The sequence below is a fragment of the Aethalodelphis obliquidens genome, unplaced genomic scaffold (assembly GCF_003676395.1).
Source record: "Aethalodelphis obliquidens isolate GAN/ISIS:26980383/991018 unplaced genomic scaffold, ASM367639v1 scaffold2, whole genome shotgun sequence".
Lineage (NCBI taxonomy): Eukaryota > Metazoa > Chordata > Mammalia > Artiodactyla > Delphinidae > Aethalodelphis > Aethalodelphis obliquidens.
In genome coordinates this window covers 57,622,529-57,649,275 of record NW_020837946.1, presented here as the reverse complement: position 1 = coordinate 57,649,275, position 26,747 = coordinate 57,622,529, and the positions used below count along the sequence as shown (strand labels likewise).

Sequence of the window (26,747 nt, the reverse complement as noted above, 5' to 3'; positions counted from 1 at the left end):
TTAGTGGTGTTCCACAGGGAATTCTGGAATCATATCATTGCCACAAAGAATGCCTTTTTCCCTTGGAGTAGACTGGGAGGATGAAGCAGAAATGGTAGTTTTTCTCATTGTGATACCTGGTACCATGTAGTAACAGTTCACATTCAGAGAGCAGGGGACACCCTTCTTTTCCATCAACTTGACCGTGACTAACACCCTGCCATGGGACCTAGCCCAGGTCAGAGAGGAATGGCAAGGAGAACAGCCAGTGATTAAAGGAGGGCTGACTGAGTTCTTCTGGCTCAGGTCCAAGACCCCAGCAGATCTCTCTCCCTGCACCTAAGAACCCTCTTTCATTGTGCACCCAAATTTATTAAAGTCCTTAATACAGATTAAAAAGTGAAGAGTCCAGTGATAGGGCTTAACTTCAACAAGTTATAGTATTTTGCGAGCACTACTACATACCAACAATTCCTTTGTTGCTCAGATTTCCCTAAAAATACATGACCTGAGAAATATTACATCTAAAATCAGGGATAATGAAGATAGGTATTTAAAGATATTAAGATGATGTGTTTATAATAAATAAAAAGAAAAAAGATGGAGGTCAGAAGTGCTATAAATATAGAAAGTTAAAACATTAAATAGGATGTCACCTGTCATATCAACCATTAAACAAATTTCTTGTCAGATGGAAATCTAATCAGTAGTTCCCTTAGGCAGGGGGTAAGAGGTGGGATTTTCTACAAAGGGGCACTAGGGAACTTTCTGGAGTAATGAAATGTTTTATATTTGATTGTACGCAGTGGTTACACAGGTGCATACATTTGTCAAAGCTCATCAAACTGTACATGTAACTGTATACATTTTACTGTATGTAAATTATACTCAATAAATTTCACTTATAAAGAATTCTCGGAAAACAAACCTATAAACAGGTATGGGCTAATTTGTAGAGTTTTCCCCGCTATATAGAAAAACAGAACTTTCTCAAGGGATAGGGCACCAGTTTCTTCCTTACTATGAACTTGGGCAGCAGCCCAAAATCATTCTAAAGTTATGAAGCAAACTATATCCACAATCAGGGATCTCTTCCTGCTGAGTGGGCAAAAGGAAGGGAGGTGTAAATCTCTTAACAACGTGCTAAACAATCTGCAGCTTATATAAAAGCTTCTGCTTTTGGAGGGAAATTTTACAGCAAAGGTGAACTTTTATCAAACACTGCTGGTAAGTAAGTATAGTAACTTAGAAATTATCAAGGAAAATGTTTAAGCTGTATGAGATGTAAAATTTAATAATATAAAATAGGTCATCAGCAAACCTACAGCATCAGTGGATTTTCACTGGATGGTTTCAGAAGCTAAGGAAATAGAGGATAACAGGGCTGATTCATTCAAGTTACTGAACAAACCACAGTGAAAATAACGTAGCAGCACTAAACTTAAAAGGAGACATATAAATAAGGGTACAAATAGTAGCCACTAGAGATGTCTATAATTCCTTACTGAAAGAATCTAATTATTGCAATATAAAGTTCAGGTTTGAGCATTTTTGACCAGTTATAGTAACTTGAAGGAAACCCAAGAAGAGTTCAGGACTAACTTATGAGGCCAGATAAAACCATTAAGTTGGGCTTCCCTGGTGGCACATTGGTTGAGAGTCCGCCTGCTGATGCAGGGGACACGGGTTTGTGCCCCGGTCCGGGAGGATCCCACATGCCGTGGAGCGGCTGGGCCTGCGCGTCCGGAGCCTGTGCTCCGTAACAGGAGAGGCCACAACAGTGAGAGGCCCGCGTAACGCAAAAAAAAAAAGAAAAAAAAATACCATTAAGTTTTCATAACTTACAAAAAGGCTCAGGGCATGGCTTTGACTTATCAGTCTCTGAGAGATCTAAATATTAGGGGGAAAGAGAAATGACTCCAAATATAAGGGGGAAATATGGAGCAAAAAGCAGAAGATGAAAATTATAGGTCCAAGTCATTAAGCATAAGATCTAATGTAAGGATTTACTAAAACTAGAGAGCTGATTCTTTTAGAATTGCCCACAAAGTTAGTTTGTGAGCAACATGGAAGGCCAGATTATTGCTTGATAGTCTCTACTTGCTTGGGACCCCAAAATGCTATTACCATCATAAAGCCACTAGAGTTTATTTCTGTTTCACAAAGTTAATGGACGGGGATCTTGCCATCAATTATTTTCCCACCAAAATGCTAAAGGCTCTGAAATAGCAACTATGAAAGAATTTCTAACAGCTTCCTTTTCCAACCCTCAAACCAGTAAATTAAGAGTTATTTATTTAATTGGCTCATATACAGAAATCTTCCAAAACTGCGGCTGGCTTGGAAAACTACGATTTGGTCTTCCGTTGGCCTGGTTCTTTGGAGCTGAGGAATTGATGTTTATCTTCCATCTTCCTCTTTCCATCTGGTTTTCCCTAATGGCTTTCAATTACTAATCCTTTCTGTGGGTGATAAGATGGAAGGACAGCTGAGATTCATGCAAACAATTTCCTGGGCCCCATTTGAGTCTTCATTAATCACTTCAAGTATGATTCTCTGATGGGGTCTAGGTTGTCCTGACACACGACTGACAATGTAAGTTTGGGGAGATGCCCTCTGCCACGTTGGCTTCTTTGAGCATATCCCTAAGGAGGTGCAGCTACCCACCACCCTTCACAAACTATTGCATATCACAAAGATAATTTCTCTGTAACTCAAATGGTATATCTGTGGAAAGAGGAATGGCCCTCCCTGCCTCACAGGGACATTCTAAAGATTCTTAGCTCTTAAAGGGAAAAATATAGAGTATCAAGTTGAATTAGTATACTTTTCTTTCTCAGTCTTAGGACTGAATTATATTAGGGCCTTGGATTTGGCTGAATTCATAAAATATAGTAATTTATTCATTTGTTCATTTAGTCAACAACTGTTTATGTAAAACTCAAGGTGCTGATCCAGAAGTGAAACAATATTGAGGGATTAAAGCCTTTGAAACCGGGGTAGATGCCAGAATGTCATATTAATTTCTGATTCATGATTCTGAAAAATTAGCATTCTTATCTACAAAAGTGTTTCCGGTGATCTGCTGGGCTATTATAGTAGCAAGCTCAAATCAGAGTAAGTCCAACTTAATATTTGATGAACACCTGTAATATTACATAGATTATACAGGTGGCCTGCCTCTTGCTATCAGTATGTCTGTGTTAAATAGGGTAGAAACAATGAAAACATTAAAATATAAGCTCTTTGAGGCAGGGCTTAAATCTTGTACATCTTTTCTTACTTCCAGAGCCTGGCCTGTTTCCTTACAAATAGGAGGTTGAATTAAATGCAATTAATTTTGACAGGAGACGACTTAGTTCATGGAAACCAAAGAAGAAATGGGGATGATATTCTGCTGTGCTCTTAACTTGCTTAAGTTCCAAGACAACTTTTGACTAACAGAATTTCTTTATATAGATAGCTCGTGAAAGACTACTTAGAAAATAAAGTGTGAAGACATTAAGGCAAAGAAGGAGAGGGTTTACCCAGCTGGAGTTAAGAAAATAAACAGACTTAGAAGTTAGGGGAGATTTGAGAGATCCTAACAGTCTCAACAAGGAGTGCAGGTTCAATAATAGTTCACTAACAGGAAGAGGACCAGAAGGCTTTACTTGTCTTACAATTAGGGGAAGTAGAGTTAAAATACTGGTCAATACTAAAATGTAAATATGACAGGCAAATAACATATTTTAGCCTTAAAAGTCATTAGCACATTATTGGGCAAAGACACATGCTTCTTAATTGGACACAATTAGAGGTATCACAGTCTTTGTTAAGAGAAACTCCACTTTTTGATGAAGCAAGTAGGAACCTTTTGATGTTATCTTGTGAACTCAGAGGGAAACTGAAGCACTGAAAAGACAGATCTTGAAGAGAAACCTGAATATGCTGTTTCTAGCGAAGGCGGGGGAACAGTACTGAGACCCATGAAGGGACATCTGGTTGGTGATCGCTCTGAGCCTAGAGTGCAATAATGCATCACATACAAGGAAGGCCACTTTACAAAATCTCATTAATACTCATAACCACCAGTGCAATGGAATCCATAGACCTTATTTTAGAGATGAGGCAAACTGAGACCCAGGGTGGTTAAGGGCTTGCTAAGAGCACATAGACTAACATGTACTTATGTACTGACCATGTAGGCTTTTCTTTTTTTTTAAACTGTATTTGATTTCTTAAGAAGGACAGTTACACAGGAGGACAAACCCACTATTAGAAGTTCTGTATGGAAGTTGTAGTCTCCTCATAAATTACTAAATTGATTTTTTAATACAAATAAGTGAACTTGGGCACATCTAGCAGTTCTCTAAGGGCCTGTTCACCCTGAACAACCGATCCTAACCTTGAACAAGCCACGGAGGAGAGAGACTTGGGCATGTAAATCTGACGAAGGGCAAGAGGGATGGATGTGGATAAAGGCAGAGTTAAGGAGAACAAGCGGAGCACAGCTCGGGGAGGAACAAGGAAGGAGGAAAAAAAGGCCCAAAAGACTGGGAAAACACAAAATCCAGAAACCAAACACAGTTCTCTTCAGACTGCTTCATGCTACCCACTCCTCTGGTATTGTTATTTTTATAATGATTAAATTTAAGTATTTTTCTTGCTGATTTCTACATTGAGATGATACAGAAACAGAAAACGTGTTATATGTATTTTTAAGCAAAGTAAAAACATTTAGAAGAGTGGCTTTGTGGGAGATTAAGACAATTAGCAGACAGACAGCCCGTGCTCCTTTGACAGGGACGAAGACTCCTGTCATTTTATGGAGGTAACCAAAGAATTCCAGTAGTTATGGCAGTTTTTGGCAGGGCTTTCATTTCAACTTCAAGTTTCACAAGGCTTTTCAATACATACGCAGCCTGGCGATCCCCAAAGAAGTCTTTGATGAAGGAAATTTAAATGTACAGGAAACTCCTTAAGAATAAATTAATATGAAAATATGCCAAGAATTGCATTCACTCCAAACTTCCAGGGAAACAAAACATATATACACACACACACAGGCACATGTAGCTTATTTAGCTTGGTGAACTTCCATAAAACCAACAAGCTGATGTTGCCGCCCCTCGGCATCACAGGCCATTCTTACACGTGAGTCAGGTTTGGAGCTTGGAGGACTAAGTCTGAAAGTAAAGAGGTTTTGGCTAGAGTCAGAGTTCTGACTCACAGTATGGTTTCTGAAATGCAAATTATATATTTTATTTGACAGTTTATATTGCTAACAGTCACGTGAGACATTTTCAAAAGCATGGTTTTGGCAGATTTAAAGTTACGTTACTAATAAGTGTAAAATTATCATAAAACCATTGCATCCTGCCATAGGTCCAGTATCTGTTGAAGCAAGTGTACTATCTTCACTACTTGGAAGAAACTATTCAAATACAGTTCCAAGATAAATTTTTAAAAATTAACTAATAAAAGTTGGGCTCTTGGCCAATCTAGACTGCCAAAGGTAAGCTGTTCTAGAAGAGAAGGAAGTCTGGCTTTTCAACATGCTACAGCTTCATGAATAAAAAATATTTTCAAAAATGTTGAGAGACATTTAAACTTCCTAATTGACTGTAAAGCAATTATACTCCAAAAAGATGTTAAAAAAAAAAAAGAGAGAGAGGGATATCAAAGAAGGAATTTCAACATCAGAGGGTATGCTTAAATTGCTTCTGAAACATGGTAACCGTGAAGGCCCCTTCCAACTCCATGATTCTTTGATTTATGATTAGGAATCACAACAAATTTTATGAGTAAACAAGAGAAGAATGTTTTGAAAAAAGCGTTCACACACACACACAAGTTTCTAATTGATATTGAAGCTGAAGAAGCAACTTTAACAGTTAATGAGAGGGACTTCCCTGGCGGTCCAGTGGTTAAGACTTCGCTTTCCAATGCAGGGTGTGAAGGTTCGATCACTGGTTGGGGAGCTAAGATACCATGCCTCGTGGCCAAAAAACCAAAACATAAAACAGAAGCAGCAATATTGTAACAAATTCAATAAGACTTTAAAAAAAAATGGTCCACATCAAAAAAAAATCTTAAAAAAATAGTTAATGAGAAAAATGATACAGATAACTCTTGGAAAAAAATTTTTTCCCCACACAACAGGCCACCAGATTTCCTAGGGACAACAAAGAGTCTTCAGGATTCACTTTCTGTGGCAAAAAAACTTTGTGGCCATAAAACCTGCCAACCTTCCACAAAAGCTCAGACACTCAACTTATACCTTAAGGACTGAAAAAAAAAATATGCGTAGAATTCTCATCCCTAGATTTCATAACAAGGAAAGACCTTAAGAGATCATCTGGTTCAAAATTTCCCAAAGTTGGTTTCGTGAAACATTATTTTCCCCAAATGTTCTGAATAGTGGCGAGGTGATTCAGATAAGTTTGGGAGCACTCTTGAGAGTCGTAATGTACATTAGGCATCAGCAAAGCTGAGAAGCCTACAGAAAAGAAATGGTTAAGTTTTTTTAAAAAAAACTTAGTTTTTATCCAACCTATTTGAGCACAGAACCCTTTCTGCAGTAAGTATTTATTAAAATCCTGTAAAATTAATGTTTTGTAGAAACCCCTTGTCTTATATACAGAGGAAGTGAAGTCCAGACAGGCTAGGGGATTGTCCCAAGGTCATACACTTAGTAGATACGAAAAAACAGATCTCTCCTTTCTAGACCCCACCTCAGTGCTCTTCCTCGTGCTGTGTTCTCTCTCCTACAAAACCTGCATTCCCTGAAGGATCACAGACTATATAAACCAGACCTTGGATGTCATCTAGTCCAAAGCCCTCCTATTTAAAGGTGGGAAACAGTCTCCACAGAGAGACTGAAAAGTGACAGAGAAGGAAAAAAGAAAGTGACACAGAAAAATCAATGCCTGTAGTAGAACCCAGCTCTTAATTCCAATGCTACTATCCTTTCCACAACAGCATACTAGCTCCTGGAAAGCCAACACTTTTTGCCTCTGAGGAAAAGGACTGATGAATGAGAGGGGATTTAGCTATGCAGGACCCAGTAAAATATTTATTAAATATTTTTAATAAATGTCAGTAGGTATCTTAAATCAGTTAAACATGATTGTCTTTACTTACAAATGTCATCCACTGTGACAGGGAATCAATGTTTCAAGCTGTTGAACAGGTCATCATCCCTGTCCTGTTGGATGACACCTGTAAATAAAATAAATCTAGTTTTGAGTGAGTAGATTTTAAGCCAACTAGATTTAAGATGCATGCAGTTTAAAGCAAAGAGTAGTTTTTAAGAGATGATTCTTAATCAAGGCTTGCTGAAGAGAAACACTTTCTGGGCTAGCTACTTCACTCTATGTCACTGGCCTTCAGCACAAAAAAATCCAGGTAATTTAACGGGTAATGTTGCCAGAATACATAGGGCATCATGGATCCCAGAGTTAAAAGCGTCCTCTAGGCACTAGCTACCTCAGTCTCTTGCCTCTGTGAATATTTATTTTCATTTTGTAGGAGGGACAACTAAGCCCCTGTGAGGTTAAATGACTAGCCCAATGTTAAATAGCTAAATGTCTGTAGCTTGAGTCCCTTAACGTACAAAAATGTATACAGAACACATTAGCAAAGGTTATCATTAGGCTGATCAAATTTGAAAGACTCACAGGTACGTATTTAAAACAATATTTCACAGATGTTAACTTAGAATATTCAAGGCACATCTTCATAACATATAATATCAGTATTAGGTATTTAAATACAAGCATTACTGAAAAATGCCATGAATGAAAAATAACCAAAAGTGAGAAAATGGGAACTAGAGTGAAAAGAACAATATTAAATACAGCATGCATTTAGGACTCTAAATTCTGGTTACTTCCAAAAAAGATGTGTAGTTCCTAACAACTTTAAGTGGATGAAAAACTATTTGCTACAGACTATAGTTTAAAATGTTGGTTTCTCTGCAGCCACAAAATGCCACTCTAAGTAAGATCTGCCAGAAACTAAAATTTGAAATGGACAATGAACATCTGAAATTTCCATTCTGTACCTAAATACTCCAAGATAATGGGAAGTATTTTAGGATGCTACCATGAGGTAATATGACTGTCACAGTAACATTACCACCAAACTCATATTGAGTGCTTACTTTGTGCCAAGCCCTCTTTGATTATTTTATACATACTATCTCATTCAGTCAATCCTCAGAAGTTGATTGTTATTACAATTTTACAAATAAGAACATTAAAGCACAGAGTCTCTGTAACTTGATGAAGTCGCTCAGCTGGTAAAATGATAGAATTTGAGCACAAATCTATTTGGTGACAGAATCAAGCTCCAATGACTATATAATACTACATTTCTTTAATATGGCAACTTAAGATACTCGAGAATATAAGAATTAGCTAACACAATTACAATTAAAATACATAAAATTATCCCAACTAAATCCCACACGATATAAAACATGAGAAAATTCTCACTTTTTCTTGGGGGATGAAAGGGAGGCTCGGGACAATTTTCAAAGTAAAATTATCTTAATGCCAAGGAATTAAAACTTCTGATGTTAACCTTAAACACATTACAATTAAAATATGACAAATGAAAAACTTAAATTGTCTTTCATAATGAAAGAAAAGTATATCTTCCGGATTCAGTTACTTCATAAGTCCATAAAGAGATAAATTCTCCTGTTACTCAAGACTGACTGATTCTCAAAACAGTATAACAGTTATTGATAGACTGAATTCAATCATGTGTATTTGAGAATACATATTATCTATCAATTTGCTAAAGAACAGAACTTTCATAAAGTAAATTATCTTTAAGGGAAACAAAGTAAGTTTGATAGATAATGGGACCCCCTTAATTCTTTATGTAATATAGCTAGTGTAAGTTATGCTTCTGACCAAAACCCCTGAACTTCTTTACTAGGAGTCATTTTTCCAACAAATTTTTAAAACTGTGAAACTGATAAAATAGGAAATAATCAGGAGTACAAAGATATACCTGACATATTTTAACTTAACAAGAATTAGATATATCAAAGCTCAGCATCACAGAAACTAGACATTAAGGAAAATGCATATCCTTTCCAAAGCACTGTGGAGAAGTCAATTTCTTCTGGCAATAATGGTTTTCTTATAAGAACCCCAAACAGAAGAAGACAAAGTGTGGTTTCATGGTAGCTTACCCTTTTCTCTGATACCCCATCCTGGCCTGTAGAATCTTTCTCATCAAGTGTCTCTTTCGGGACTGGCATATGTTTTTGGTATGCTGGCTCTCTGTTTAAGGTTGTGTATCCTATGTGCTCATAAATTGGGTTTATCGTCATCTTGGCAATGTATTCTGCTGCCTTGGTTTCAATATAGAGAGTAATCAATCCATCAGTCACCAGATCGTGGATGGACTCAAAGCGCTTCTCCCCAACAAAGTGCTTTCCATCGTAGTAGAGCCTGAAGTTTCTGGTTTGACTTCCAAATCTGCCTCAATGAAATGGGAAAGATGTTTTTAAGAAAAGTAAGCAAGTGAATTCTTTCTGAAAAAAATATTTAAAACTATTGCTTTGTGTGTATCTTCTTTGTTTAAACAAACTGTGGCTAATCTCTATGAGTCGTCTGGAATATGGAAAATTACACTTTTGAACACAAAGAATGAATCTGCAACAACTAGGGATAACTAGCCAAAAGCATGCCTACCCTAGAAGGAAAACCTTGCTCTTATTCATCTTTTTTAAGCCACTTCATTACGTCTGTAGGAAAAACACGGGAAAATAAACCTCATATACTATTAGAACACATTCAATAATCAACTGGTCAACTACATAATGTATGAAATTTCTATATTAGCATGTTCTCTCCAAGTTGATCAACAAAAGTATTCAATGTACTTCAGACCCCAACATTCATGTCTTTCAATGGGAAAGCTCCCTTTAGGGCTCACCTGAGTGTGATGCCAGCAATCATTTAAAGCAGAGCTGATTCCAGAACCTGAGTCATACAGTAGAGCAGGATGGCACACAAACACACTTTTGCTATTTCTAGCCATGGGTCAAGGACTTGCTCTTCCCTCTTACATAGTCATTCTTCTGTCTGCTTGTTGAGTTTGGGCAAGATATGCTTGCAATATATATAGGGCATATAAGTTATCAACTATTAAACTCTAGAAATTCTGTTCTCACTTTCGAGTCATCTTTCAGTGACATTTTTAAAAACCTGAAGAATGACTTACTTTTATGATAATTTCAGTATTTTGCTTCCTGTGGCAAACCTTGGAAATGGATCCAAGTTGGCATGACTAGCATCAGCGTCCTTCCAAGATGACAAAGACAAGAACATGCACTGACTTTAATAAAAGCTGATGCCAAAAGGCACCAAGGGCCAAGTCACAGTCTCTGGAAGCTAGCTCCGAGTGAGCTTAATTTAAAACTGAACAAATCAGACAGGATATATTTAATTTCACTGTTAAAAATACACAGAACAGAGATGAACTAAAATACTAAATTAATAGCTGTTTAAGTAAAGTGTTTAAATAGAACTGCAAACTTATGCAACAATACTATTCTGGTATAGGTTACATTTCAGGAGGACAGGAGTTAGAACCTTCTTAAGATTTCACTTTAAATGTGCCCTAAAAAAGGGAAACAAAAAAAATTTTTAATAGTGGCCTGAGGTATCTCTGTTTCTGTCGTTCAAATTAGACTTTAATAGTTATTTAATCTAGAACCCAATATTCTATCCATGCTGGTCCTTCTTCTAAAATAAAATTGATCTACCTTTTGGTTCTTTAAAAGCAATTAAATTTTGATTTATACTCAAGTGAATGATCCATATAATTCCACTTTCCCATTCTCATTTTCCTCTAATGTTAAAAGACATATTTCTCCTAAGTAAATTTTCATTATAATGCAGGTCTAAAAAGTTGGAAGGTAAAATTTCTACACCAAAGTTAAACATAAACTTTTTGTCAGTTTAATATACTGCTATTTCCTTTTCACTAATTTTCATCATTTGTTATTGAGAAATAAACATAGCCACTTCATACATTTTATAAGGTTCATATAGCAATAAACACAACATTGTTTAACATTAAGTTCCTTTATATTTCAGTTGTATTCAGAGGCATTTCAGCAAGGGATTTAGACCATTTTACTCCTGCAGGGGCTTAAGATTTTACAATAAGCAGTTTCACAATGGGTATGGCACTTAAAATAAAGACTATCTAAGTAATGGTGGCAGGCATTTGTCACTCAACTGTCTTCTGAAATCTGAGAAGTATGGGAGCAGAGGGTGGAAGGGAAGATGGCTGAACTGGCCTACATGGGTTGGGATGGTTAATCAAAAGAGTGGAAATCTAAGGTTAGATTTCTTGGCACTTGACAATGGAGCTGTTTCTAAGCCATCCAAGAAGAGAGTTTCCTGGCTACCTCTAGGTTATTGGGCAAAAAAGTCTAAATAAGTTTGTCCGTTTCTCTTTCTCAACTCAGTGACTTTAAGAGACCATATGCACAATTCCCAGTTCCTCTTCAGCCTGTACTTGAGCTCTAGACTTCCAGTCCAATCAAGCTTCCAGCCTTAAGGAAGCTGATCAGATAACTAAAATAACTCATAATATGGGTTGATTAAAACAATGTCAAAGGACAAGAAAATGAATTTCCATTTTGGAACTATGACAATTATGATTGAACTTTTAAGAAAAATTGCATTATTTTTACTAAAGGAACTGTAAGCTTTGTAAGCCTACTCTGAACATCCCTCTCTTTTATTTTGGAAGCTACATAAAAAACAGCATCGCCCTACAGACTGACAGAGAGATTTCTCCCCTTCCTTGATCTGAAAAGGCATGACAGAGAATCTTTGAGCAAGGTGGGGAATGAGTGTGTCTATTCTACAAAAAGGAGCCATAAAAAGGAGATGCCAAATCTAAGGGCAAATAAAGAATCCTTCCTTATAAAACTTATCACTCACAGACTGTCATTTATACAACATTTAACAAGACACCCAGGAACTCTTAAATGTTAGGTAGTTCATAATAAAGTTCCTGTTTCCTCGATAACCTCAATGGGAAATAAACAAACATAAAAACAAGTCAATACAAAGACAAGATGAAATTGCTGAATTTTAAAAAGTTCATCTTTAGATTGATTTCTAAAAAATGATTATAATAATGTGTATAGCCTTGTTCATATACAGAAAAGTTACATTTCTCTACAGTGATACATGAAACCAAGTAAATCCAGTATCTCCCTCACATTAAGAAAACCAAGAAACTCACTGTTTAACTAGATCGGACATATTACACTTAAGCCTACATAAGATCTCAGAGCTACTGTTTATGTCCCAGTACAAAAGACCTTTGCAGTCTTGAAATACGGTTTGGACAGGGACAGGCAAGTCCCAGGTCCTATGTGTTTAACAGAAAACCTCAGGCTTCAGCATCAGACAAATTAAGTTTAAATCCTGGATCTGCCACTTAGCTGCGTGATTTTGGGAATATTATTCTTCAGATTCTGCATCTAGAAAAGAGGAATAACATTACCCTATACAATAATAACATTACACGGCTGTGAAGATTACATAAGAATATTTAAGTTAAAGCTAAGTACAGCTGACCCTTGAACAACACAGGTTTGAACTGCACTGGTCCACTTAGAGACACGGGTTTTTTCAACAGTAAATCCTACAGCACTACACTATCTGTGGCTGGTTGAATCCACAGATCTGGAACCATGGATACAGAGGGCCAACTGTAAGTGATATGCGGATTTTCCAGTGTGCAGAGGGTAGGTGCCCCTAACCACCATACTGTTCAAGGGTCAACTGTATATAGTACGTTCAACAGTAGTCCCCTTTCTCCTCTGTTAGCTTAGACCTCTGCAGAGAATTACAGAATGATTACCAAACAATAAAGTAAAACAAAAGATGTTCGATAAATATGCACTGAAGACAGCTGAATAAATAATTGGTAATGCTGGTTGTATAGGAACATCTCTGCGCGGGCTGACTTTACAGTCAATGAAAGACAAGGAGTTCTTTGTGACTTTTTTTTACTCAGGATACCCCTGAGTATGTTTATACCATGTGGTTAACTGAGTGGAAATACAACAGAGTGCAAAGAGGGGAGGAGAGAAGCTGGGAGAGTCCTTCCACAGGAGCTTGGGAGTCAGGTTTCTGATTTCAAGGAAGAAAGGTGAGTAAATATACTTGTATTGAAAGCAGGACATATTAAATGGATCTAGTGACGACTACTGAACTCTTGAAGGCAGAGTACTGATTTGTAAAAACGGTTAATGCTAAACCATTTTCCCTGCATTTTTATAGGAAAATATTCTTTTCACTTTTTCTTATATTTATTTCCTGCTTCTGCCCTTTCTTTTACATATCTGTTCATTCTTTTGATGAATATGTTTGAAGCTGTATAGGTATAGGTCCAACCCTCACCTAGATAGAGTTCAACAAGATGAAAATTCATTTTCTCCAAAGTGGTACTGTAGCTAACAAATAGAAAGACTGGGATAATCTGCTCTGAACTGCTACTGTTGTATATAATTACCACTTTCTACAAAGAATGTCTTTTTCTCCAGTGATTCCAGGTTTTGGTTTTCATGTTTTAAAAAACTGTTTAATGCTGTGCCCAGCTGCATTCAAATGAATTTCAAAATACATAATTCTAACAGCTAGCTTTAAAAAGTGAACAAAACTCTTAATACCATCCTTTCTATTTTTTAGCAAGTAAATCGCACTCATAAATACTCAATCCAGAGGTACAAAGTGATGAAGATATATACAGAGAATAACCTTTGGGATCTTACTTTACTTTTTCTAAAACCAAGAATTAGTTCTGATTTGAGGCCAAAGTATTTGGAAGTATCTCCAAAGGAAAGCTCCAAGCTAACAGAGGTTTTCTGTTAACAAACTGAAAACAAAACATATACAACACACTTGTCTAAGTTAACAATACAATGTTAGAACTATTTCCAGAAACCAACACAGGAAAACAATTTTATTTATCACAAATACGTATTTGTGTATTGTTTAGCAGAATCAAAGAACCTAACCTAGTGGTGAAATAAAAATGTTTCATAAATTCTTCTAACCATAAACATACTCTCAGAACAAGGGTTAAAACAGAGACAAGAATATGATGAGGCATTCACTTAAATACTAAAAAATGAATCTAGATTGACTAAGAAAGGCTAAGGGAGACAGACTTAGCTATATACAATTTCACAATATTTTCTCCATCTAAAATTTTGTTAGGATACTACTTTTTTCTATCTTGCTGTGTAATTTTGGATGGCAAAATGGGGCAAAATATTAAAATATGTGAACTCATGATGATATTCCCTTGGCAAAATAAATCATCTTCAGGAAAGAAGCAAACCAATGTACCTAATTAAACGTTCAAAAGTGGCACCAGGCAGCTCTGCAAGGTGGAACTGATACGGAAGAAGAGTTGAAGAAAGTCTGTTTAAGAAACAGTTAGACATCCCCCCACACTCCCTAATCCTGTCGCCAGTGCAACCCCTTCCCCACTCTGGTGGAAGACTTGAGCTCTATTCTCTGGATAGTAAATCAAGGAGATTTTGAACTGAGGAATGCCAGACAGAGTTGAAGGCAGAGATACCATCCTGAAAACTAAGTGAAAGTTTTAAATACTGAAGATTGAGACTTCATCTCTCTATATCACCAGGTTAGAAGGCTTGTAGTACCTTTCCTTATAAGAGTGGAAGATTCTTCTCTGGGAAATCCTATCAGCTCAACTGAAAAGACAAGAATAGAGACATCGCCCTATAATTGGGAGGCTTCTCTCAAGCTCCCAGAACTACCAGTCAACTTTTTAGTTTTTATTTGCCTCAAGAAATTTTCTAATTTCCCTTGTGATTTCTTCTTTGATCCACTGGTTATTCAAGAGTGTATTGTTTAATTTCTATATATCTGTGAATTCTCCAGTTTTCCTACTGCTCTTGACTTCTAATTTTATTTTATTGTGATTGGTAAAGATATTCGATATGATTCAATCTTCTTAAATATATTAAGACTTGTTTTGTGACCAATGTGAATGCTCCCCTCTTCTCAATGCACACACACCATATGTGTGCTTGAGAAGAATGTGTATTCTGGGGCTGTTGGGTGAGTGTTCTGTATATGTTTGTTAGGTCCAACTGACGTATAACATTGTTCAAGTCCTTCTTTTTCTTATTGATCTGTCTAGTTCTATCCATTTAGTGCCAAATAAACTTAAATATGAGCAAGCAGCTAAGGACCACCTGACATCTGAGGAAAATCTCTCTCATGAAGGACAAAGATAGATAAACAAACAGAATTAAACCAAGCTGAAGGAAACAAACCATGCAAAGACATGACAATATTTTTTTAAATTATCAATGTTTAAAGAAACAAAAATGGGATGTTTCCTATTTCTATTCTTGAATAGGATTCAGCAAGAAATGTTAGGATGCTATAAGAAAAGGAGTAAATATAGAATACATAGAAAAATAAGTTAAAAAAAGGAAATATAACATAAGTGAAAATGTTAATGAAGAAATGAAAGATAAAGTTGAGAAAATATTTAAGAAGAGCAAAAAGACGAAAAATAGAGGAAAAAAAAAAAGATAGAGAATCGATCCAGGAAGTCCAACATCTAGATAATAGGAGGTCTGGAAAGAGAAAACAGAAGGGGAAGAAATCTAAAAGGTAATTCAAGAAAATTTATCACAATTGAAGACTATAAGTTTATACAATAGACAAAAATAGGCCCACACCAAGAGGGTAAACATGAAAAGATGCTCAAAGAGTAGTCCAATAAATAGAAATTATATCTTTAGAATGATGAAATTTTACAAGTCTGACAATACCAAGAACTGGCAAGGATACAGAGCCACTAATATAACCAACACCAGGCATACTGTTTAACAAAATAGTTTTAAAATATCTAGTAAAATTTGATACATGCATACCTATGACATAGCAATCCTATTCCTAGATAATATTCCAGACAATATGAGTGATTATGTGGATAGATCACATCTTGGGTCACAAATCAATCCTTGGTAAATTTAAGAAAACTGAAATCATATCAAGCACCTTTTCGGACCACAACGCTATGAAATTAGAGATCAATTACAGGAAAAAAACTGTAAAAAACACAAACACATGGAGGCTAAACAATATGTTACTGAACAATCAATGGATCACTGAAGAACTCAAAGAGGAAATCTAAACATATCTAAAGATAAATGACAATGAAAACACAACAATCCAAAACCTACAGGACGCAGCAAAAGCAGTTCTAAGAGGTAAGTTTATAGCAATACAATCCTACCTCAAGAAACAAGAAAAAAACCTCAAACAACCTATCCTTACACCTAAAGCAACTAGAGAAAAAAGAACAAACAAAAACCCTGTTTCACTCTCAGACATCCTTCAGTTTCCAAATCAGACTCTATTTTTTCAGAATAGCCTTCCCTGACTGTGATTCCTTGGATTTAAATCAGATTCTCCTTTACACAGTGATAGCACCTGTGCTTTCCCTCCACAGTGCTCACCTCAGTTTTTAATTCTATATTTGTGGGACAATTTCGTTAAAGGCTAACCCTCTCACCATCTGACAGACTCTTTAAGGCCAGGGATCTTGACTGTCCTGTTCATCCTTGTATCTCCAGCACCCAGAAGAGTAACATTACAATTTTTTTTAGAAACAAAACAATAACAAAATACATTTTTTTAAATGCCAAAAATGTTATTTATTTTGGGGGCAGTAAGACTATAGGTAATATTTTTCTTTTCTTACTTTTCTGCATTTTACATATTTTCTGTAGCGCACATGTTAATAAAAAACAAAAGTTTATGATGGACCTAAATTTAAATAAACAAATATAACTAGTGAAAACCAGAGTTTTAAAAAATCAGGAGGTGAAACCAGACCTCATGAAGAATTAATTCAAATAACAAACTTCTGACATATTTATTGACATGGAAAATGTTCATGATATACAGCTAATTGAAAACATATGCCATAAAATAGTGTACTTGGTATGAAACCATTTCTATTCAACCCAGAAAAGTACTAGAATTTCATACACTTCAATTTTAACAGTGATTATCTCTGACTAGTGGGATTAGAGGTGATTTTTTGCTTTTCTTTCTGCTTTTCTGTTTTTTCCCAAATATCGTTTTCTGTATTATATATATATGTTAGGGAAAACTAATCTCTTTAAACAGCTATGCACTCTTGTGGATTTACAATACGGTTCAATTTGCAACCCATTTTTAGGAATACACCTATTTTCTTCAAGTAAGGGATGCTTTATATTAAACTACCCATTCCCTACTGTGCCATATCAATTACTTTCTATAATTTGTTTCATTAAAGCCTACTTGACCAGAGGGTCCTTGATAAGAATTACTACACCAATATTTTTTTAAAGCTTATGGCACTGACAACATGGTATTGCATTTTAAAGTAAATCATGCTATTGTTTTTATCAATTTTAATTTTCTGACATTGCAGGACTACTAAATTCTATGGTTGTTATGTGTTTTGTCACCTACTCTTATATTCAGAAAATGTCCCCAAAGTGATTCACAAGCTTAACTAAGAGAAGCAGAAAAGCATTTTCGAAAAATTATTCTGCGGAACACTATTTTCCACTTATTCCAAATAGCACAACAAAGAGGCTTGCAGGAAATGAAATGAAACCATGGTAACCAACTAAACCTATCATGAGCTACCAGATCAAGAGAACACATAGTACATTACACGTCAACGCCTACCAGAAGCATAATCTTTCCCCAGTTCCTTTTGATCCTTCTTCCTAAACATGAAAAAAGCTTTCAACTAATTTTCATATTTTAAAAATGTGAAAGCCCCTGTACCATGACTTTACCCAGGAATTCTTTGGCTGGGTTCACTTTAAAAGTCAACCTAATGATCTGAGATTCAATTAGAAATTGTTTTTTTCAATCATTAGCAAATTACATTTCCTACTTCATGGCATCTTATCATTTTCTAATACAGTAGCAATAGTTTCTTCATACTAAATCTCAGAGTTGTAAAGATTAAGTAACATTCTCTCAGGAATTCCTTAATAGAATCTTACCAGCATTCTAAACTCAAAGCCATAATAAATTAAATCACAAATGCATTTACATAATAGGAAGGAGCCCATTTTATCATCTTGTTGCCCATTCTACTACCAATCATCAACCCCTATCATAGAAACTGAAGCTAAACTCACAGAATATAGCTCAATGTGTTCTTAAACTACCAACCATCAGCTAAGACTAAATAAACAAGGTATTGATGGCTTTTATTACATAACTATACAGCCAGGCAGACAACAGGGCAAAACTTCTGGAAAGACTAGAGATGATCTTTGCTGCTATGGTTAGCCACTACCAAATAATTGTCACATATAATAAAATACAATGTACATACATGCCATAAAAATATATGTATATTTTATGCACAACCAATTTCTGGAAGGATAGACAAATAACTGTGAATGGCATTATCTCTATGGAGTGGAACTAGAAGTATGTGGAGGGAAAGTAATGTAATTTATCATTATATACAATTCTCTTATTTGAAAAAAATATTTTTTTACAACAGCCATGCATTGTTTTCATAGTCATAATAGAGATGTGGTAAATGACATGGATGCAAGTATACTATTATTTTTACAGATTATTATTGCTGTTTTTCTCTGAAAAGTTGTCCAAACTCACTACAAAATTATTTTTATAAGCACATATGATCACCAAATGATTTTATAATGTAATTTTAGCTTAAATAATTAAACTTTACATATACTTAATTTGGCTTTTCTCTTTTTGGAGAGAGAGGGGTAGAAAGTTAACCCTTGAGAATTAGTTGGAGGAAATTTCATCCTTAAAGGCTTTAAACAAAGGTTTATCTGCTTAAAAATGGTACTGTATTGATAACTTAAAAATCTTTATTAAAAACTTACTGACTTAAAAGCTACGGGTTTACTCTTGTGCCACACCCCTTTTCAACTTACATAGTGCTACATGTTTTATTATTATTTTGGATGTTGTTTTTAACAGGTTATATTTTCTGTTTCTTAGCTTTTTCTTCTTGAGCAAGTTAAGCCTCAGTTTTCTTGTAAAACGCAGAAAATATAGTATCTACTCCATGGGCTTATTTTGTAGATAAAACTGAGTTTTCCAACCTGTTTGTCAGGAACAGAGGTTAGAGGCTACACGATATCAAATCTGTCAGCCCTTTCAGAGGCCGGGACGGTCTAATGCAGCTCAAGTCCTGGCACTGGCCACATTTGGCCACAGTCAGCCCCCTGCATTTACTCTCAGTGTGCCACGTAACAGCATAATTTTCAATGGGTGCCACACAGGAAAAAGCATTAGAAAATACTGAAAGATAATCCACATAGGTATTTACCACAGTGCATGACACAGTAAATATTCAGTAAACATTAACTATTATCATATGTATAAAACCAGTAGGCCCGGGCTTCCCTGGTGGCGCAGTGGTTGGGAGTCCGCCTGCCGATGCAGGGGATGCGGGTTCGTGCCCCGGTCCGGGGGGATCCCACATGCCACGGAGCAGCTGGGCCCATGGGCCATGGCCGCTGGGCCTGCGCGTCCGGAGCCTGTGCTCCGCGGCGGGAGAGGCCACAGCGGTGAGAGGTCTGCGTACCGCAAAAAAAAAAAAAAACAAAAAAAACCCAGTAGGCCCATTAATAAAATACGTGGGTATGCAACTCGTTCATAGGAAAGGAGGCACGTTATCAACACATTCTGGAGCTGTCTCCGGTTACCAAGAAACAGACCTTACATTAAAAGAACCTGGTATGTCTCCTACTGCACCTTAAAGTAGATAGATATACAAGTCAGATTCCAGTTTCTCTTTCAGAGTAGACAGCCAGAGTTGGAATTTTATCTCCTATATCAAAGTTCCTGTTGATTAGCCAGAAAATGTACTTGAAACTCAATTCCACCCTAAAAGAACTGCTTGGTGGAATCTGCCTTATGCTGTGCCTTAAAAATGCAAAACCCAAAAATATCTTGAAATCCGCTTTTTTGATTTCTCTACCTTCTGCTTTAAACCCATTGCTATAGATGCATACTTTTTGAGAGGGAACTGAAGTTTGAATAGAAAGAACATCAGTTAATAAAAACCATGCTGTGCATAAAATCTGAAAAATGAAGTACCATTTGAGAGTAAAGTGCAAATCAAAACCACAGTGAGATACCACTTCACACCCACTAGGATGTCACACCCACTGTTTAAATCAAAGACATGATAACAGGTATTGGCGAGGAGTGGAGAAATTAGAACCCTCACACATTGCTGGTGGGATTATAAAATGGTAAAACCACTTTGGAAAAAAATTTGGCACTTCCTCAAAATGTTAAACACAGAGTTACAATATGATCCGGCAATTTCACTCCTAGGTATATACCCATGAGAAATAAAAACATATGTACACACAAAGCCTTGTACACAGCATTATTCATAGTAGCATTATTCGTAATAGCCAAAAAGTGGAAACAACTCAAATGTCCATCAACTGATGAATGGATAAGCAAAACATGATATATATCCAAATACTGGAACAGTATTCAAATATTTATTAATAAAAAGAAATAAAGTACTGATATGTGCAACAACATGGATGAACCTTGGAAATATGCTAAGGGAAAGAAGCCACTCACAAAAGAACACATATTATACACAATTCCACAGTTATGAAACATCCAGGATGTATAAATCTACAGAGATAAAAAAGTAGGTTAATGGTTATCTGAGGCTGGGAGGGTTGGGAGAAATGGGAAATGACTGTAAATGGGTATGCAGTTTCTTTTTAGGGTGATTAAATGTCCTAAGATTGATTATGTTGCATAACTTTGTGAATGCACTGAAAACCACTGATTTGTACACTTTAAATGGGTGAATTGGTATGTTATTTATAACTAAAAGAAGGGAAAAGTTAAAAAAAAAAGACTAAGATACAACACATGCAAAAGCCAAGCTTGGGAATAAAGTTAGAAAAAAAGAAAAAGGCTGAATTTTTGTTAATACAGAGAAACAGTGCTTGGTTGCCATAAGTACATGTTTCAGAACACTCTTAGGATAGGAGGTAAACCTTTTTTGGTACAGGGGAAAGAATCAGAAAACAGGAAGAAAAAGAACTGGTGAGGTAACTACGTCTTAAAATTTTTTTCCTCTATCAATTGAACACTTTAACAAGAAGTCTTTTAGGTTCATTTATCCAAAAGGGGTCTGAAAAAAATATTTAAAAAAATGGGGAGGGTGTCTATCTGACTTACCAAACAGAAGAAACCTGGTAAATTTTTATCCTTCTTTTCTCCCCTTTAATCCCAACATTTAGTTCTAATTTATTAACTGAAAGTGAGAAATAACTCAAAGGCTCTTAAGAGTCAGCCTATACATTTTAAGTTTTTTCTCCCTGTAGATGAACCACATCAGAAGCCATTAATCAGAAAGTTACATTCTATGAGGCCACCATCACCGATACCAAAACCAGGCAAGGATACCACAAAAAGAGAAAATTACAGGCTAACATCACTGATGACTACAGACGTAAAAATCCTCAACAAAATACTAGCAAACCAACTCCAACAGTACATTAAAAGGATCATACATCATGATCAAGTGGGATTTATCCCAGGGATGCAAAGATTCTTCAATATCCACAAATCAATCAATGTGATACACCACATTAACAAATTGAAGAATAAAAACCATATGATCATCTCAAAAGATTATAAAAAGCTTTTGATAAAATTCAACATCCATTTATGATTAAAGAAAAACAAAACTCTTCAGAAAGTGGGCACACAGGAAACATACCTCAACATAATAAAGGCCATATATGACAAACCCACAGCTAACATCATAGTCAATTGTGAAAAGCTGAAAGCATTTCCTCTAAGATTAGAAACAAGATAAGGAGGCCCACTCTGGTCATTTATATTCAACATAGTTTTGGAGGTCCTAGCCACAGTGATCAGAGAGGAAAATGATATAAAAGGAATCCAAATTGGAAAAGAAGAAGTAAAAACTGTCACTGTTCACAGATGACATGATGCTATACACAGAAAATCCTAAAGATGCTACCAGAAAACTACTAGAGCTCATCAATGAATTCAGTAAAGTTGCTGGACACAAAATTAATATACAGAAATCCTGCACCTATACACTAATGACAAAATATAAGGAAGAGAAATTAAGGAAACAATCCCATTTACCACTGTATCAAAAAGAATAAAATACCTAGGAATAAACCTAGCTAAGGAAGCAAAAGACCTGTACTCTGAAAATTGTAAGATACAATGAAAGAAATTAAAAATGACACAAACAGGGCTTCCCTGGTGGCACAGTGGTTGAGAGTCCACCTGCCAATGCAGGGGACACGGGTTCGTGCCCTGGTCCAAGAAAATCCCACATGCCGCAGAGAGGCTAGGCCCGTGAGCCATAGCCACTGAGCCTGCGCGTCTGGAGCCTGTGCTCCGCAACGGGAGAGGCCAAAACAGTGAGAGGCCTGCGTACCGCAAAAAAAAAAAAAAAAATGGCATAACAGATGGAAAGGTATACCATGTTTTTGGATTAGAAGAATCAGCATTATTAAAATGACCATACTACCCAAGGCAATCTACAGATTCAATACAATCCCTATCAAATTACCGATGGCATTTTTCACAGAATTAGAACAAAATATTTTAAAATTTGTACAGAAATACAAAAGACCCCATATAGTCAAAGCAATCTTGAGAAAGAAGAATGGAGCTGTAGGAATCATGCTCCCTGGCTTCAGACTATATTACAAAGCTACAGTAATTGAAACAGTATGGTACTGGCACAAAAACAGACATACAGATAATGGAACAGGATAGATTTGAAGTAAGTCAGATAGAGAAAGACTAATATCATATGATATCACTTATATGTGGAATCTAAAAAAATGATACAAATGAAATTATTTACAAAACAAAAATAGACTCACAGACAGAAACAAACTTATGGTCACCAAAGGGGATAGTGGGGGCTATGGGGGGAGATAAATTAGGAGTTTGGGATTAACATATACACACTACTATATATAAAACAGATAAACAACATGGACCTACTGTATTGCAAAGGGAACTCTATTCAATATCATGTAATAATTTATAATGGAAAAGAATCTGAAAAGGAATATATATATATATATAAAACTGACTCACTTTGCTGTCCACCTGAAACTAACACAACACTATAAATTAACTATACTTCAATTTTTAAAATAGTTTAAAAAGACCCTCAAAAAAAAAGAAAAGAAGAGAAAAGAAAGTTACTTGGTGAACATGGAGTCCAGAGCAAGAGGAACTGAGTGAATCGAATGTTTAATAGACTATTTCTCAAAGAGTGTTTCACAGAGAGATTCCACAAAAAGAGGGTCTCATAATCAAATGAGTTTGGGAAATGCAGCATAGTTCTATTAAAAATGCTCACAGGCTCTGAGAAATACTGCATCAAAGAAACCCAACTGATTATGGTTAGTGGCAGGGAGACTCACACAGCTCCTTTATGAGCATCTCCATACTAGAGATAGCACTGCCAATGTTGGTCAAGACTCCCCTCTCCCACAGACCCTGGACTCTAGAACACACCTCTGTGACTTCCCTTTCAATTGCCCCCAAGGCTGTCCCTCTCCTTCTGATCAATGATTTAAATAAGGTGACACATTTCACTTGGAGTCATATCTTCAAAGACTTAGGAGGTACTGTCTTTCACTTTGACCCAAGGTTGCAGCTAGTGTCTTCAATTTTTCCCAAAATGAAAATAACCCTATTGATTTTTTTTGTCTGATTGTAAAAATGATACACATGGCATTGTGAAAAAAAAATCAGGCAACTCAGAAAGGTACAGAGAAGCAAAAATCACCTTTAAGTTAAAACTCAGAGACAACACTATGAACACTGGCAATCATTCTTTTAGACAGCTGTCTACTTACATATATACCCTATACATACAGACAGACACACACACACACACGTATATTAAATAGTATGATACTCTACATACTGTCCTGTATAATGAATTTTATTTTGTAGATTAACATAGGGTATACTTCAGAACTTATCAAATAAGAAATATTGTTTAAAGAAAATATATGTCCAAACATCATGCTTTCTCAGTTTTTTAATTCTCATTTGTTTTCCAGTACCTAAAATTTTTCAAAATAATTCTTATCATTATGGTCAGCATAAAATCAACAGGAAGTGCCAAGCACTGTGGGTATGAAACATTCTCTGGAATATTTCCAAAATCTGTTCTGGAATATCTAGACACAGGACTTGGAGATTATCAAGACTCTTTTACACGTGTGTCATCTTGCTCTTCTCCAAGTTTAGAGAAGCTAAAATGAGTCAGACTCAACAGAAATGTCCCTAGGGTTGCCAAATTTGGAGTTAACATTTCTCCTCAAAGGGAACCCTTTAAAATCTATAAGGTATCTAGAATCTCTTTTGAAGATCACTTTTCCATTGCCCAAGGAAAACTACTTACTAAATTAATTATCAAATAATTCTGGTAAAACTTAATTCCCACCACCCTATCCACTTATTTATTCTTATTGCTCCCACAATGATCTTTTAAAATTACAAATGTTCAACCATTACTCTCTTCTATTAAAAGTCTTCAGTGACTCCCATTTCCTACAGATAAAGTCCAAGTTCTTAAGCATGAAATACCAGCCTTTCCTGGCATACTTACTGCTAAAACTTCCTGCACCCCCGAGTCCTAGCAGCCTGCCATACACCAAATGTTCCATGCTGTTCTATATATTCCTTCCTTGGCTTTTTCTTCTTCCCCAAATGCTCGTTTTTTTATAATCACATCCTATCCTCTACCTGGCAAACCTATATTCTACCTTTATGAGGCAGCTTAAACGTCTTCCTTTATTGACCCACTGGATAATATCTGGCAGAATTCAAAAGCTCAACAAAAGCTCCTAAATCATATGTAATATTATTTCTTATTGATGTTTTCAATCTGTATGGGTTCTCTTTTATAACAGGTTCTCTTTTATTTGATTTTGCTATAGTTTCTACCATGTGAAGAAAATTCCTATTTTCATAGTTACAAAGTAAATATTTTGGGATGATGTGCTCTTGTTTTTGATGATGCTATACTGTGTAACTGGTATCCATTTTCCCTCCTCACTCCAACCTTCTTCCTTCTTTTAAAACAGGAAAAGAAAACCAGATTTTTATCTGATAAGAACCAGATTCTTATCAGGTACAGTGGTGGCAATGAGAAAACAGATACCAAATATTTAAAAGGTCATTTCACATGACCACTTACACTAGCTCTCCACTAGTCTTTTTACCTTCTTATTTCACTATTTCCAAGAATTCATGGGGTGCTTATGTAATTCTAACAGTTACTTATAGTGAACAACTGTTTTGATAGGTTATAGTTCAAGAATATATAGGAAAAGATGGAGAAAATGCAGGAAACGATTTCATCAGAGGATTAGAATCTTAAAAAAAAAAAAAGTAAATGGAAATTCTGGAACTAAATAACACAGTATATGAAATTAGGAACTCAATGAATGGATTTACAGCCGATCAAAAAGAGCAGAATAAAGGACTAGTGGACTGGAAGACAGGTCAATAGAAAATGTCCAAATTGAAGCTCAGAGAGATGAAAGTCAGGAAGTGAGAAGCTCAGAGGAAAAAAAATTTGGAAAATTCAGGAAATAATTTATGATGAATAAACCTACAGTTATAGTATCATGATATTTAATAATTTTATATTTCTTATAACTATTCTTTTGTATACACTTAACATTTAATAAAAAGGATAATACAAAACATGCACAGTCCTATCTTTTTCACTTGTCACTCCATATGTACAACACTGAACAATTTTTCCTTCTAGTGAGAAAAATTACAGAACGACATAAAATTTTTTTTAAAAAGAATTAGTTCTAAAACTATGAAAATCATACAAAGAAAAATGTTTTCTACAAAACTTCTTAAATTATTTTAGGTTACTTGCAGCTAAATTATTTTAGGTTACTTGCCATGATACCTCATTAAACTATAACTAATACAAATGTTGTCAAAATCAACATACAGAAAACCCCGAAGTCATAGGAAACATTTCATGCTTCATGAGGAATAATCTAGTGCCTGGGAGAGCATCTTATCTTCAACTGCACACTCCAACTATGTGGATGGCTGTCTAGTGTTTCATTGTATAAAAGACTTTGAGCAACAATCATTTGTTCTGAACCAAGGGGTCCATGTGGGCAAGGCAGAAAAGCAGGACAAGGCCTGGCCAGAAATTCAGGCTGAGATGGCGTGTAAGAGAAGATGGTGAAGAAGAAAGTGAGATGTCAACCACAGACGACCTTCCATGCCATGCAATGAAAATCTCCTTGCTGACTGCAAACAATTGATACTGTGACACCACATATACAATACATCCTTGCCGAACTGATACCTCACATTATACACAAAGATCATCAGTAAAGGTTAGGCTTCCCCAGGTATGGGGGAGATGCCAGTGACAGAGGGAGGTGTGGCCTTTGAAACCTTGTGTCCTACTCAACATTACGACTTTGCTGATCACTGCATCAGATTTTAAGATTGATCACTCATGATACCATGGAAGATACATTAGAGGGGTAAGGCTGGATACAGGTAACTTCCTCATGAAACTAATCCAGGAGGTGGCTTGATTGAAAAGAAGGGGAAATTTTTTTTTTTTTTTTTTTT

At 35.9% G+C, this 26,747-nt stretch overlaps 1 protein-coding gene across 5 annotated transcripts in view; it reads right to left on the bottom strand.

Annotated features, from left to right (window-relative positions):
- CHN1 (chimerin 1) overlaps positions 1 to 26,747 on the bottom strand; it is a 177,062-nt gene that overhangs the window by 78,169 nt on the left and 72,146 nt on the right. For 2 of the 5 annotated variants that reach the window (XM_027127799.1, XM_027127789.1), the window contains exon 7: positions 9,170 to 9,458. In XM_027127799.1, coding sequence (XP_026983600.1) covers positions 9,170 to 9,458 — 289 coding nt within the window. Of the gene's footprint in view, positions 1 to 7,104; positions 7,183 to 9,169; positions 9,459 to 9,674; positions 9,719 to 9,918; positions 10,510 to 26,747 lie in introns of those variants that run through there. The other 3 variants (XM_027127821.1, XM_027127810.1, XM_027127829.1) reach the window with 3 other exon arrangements.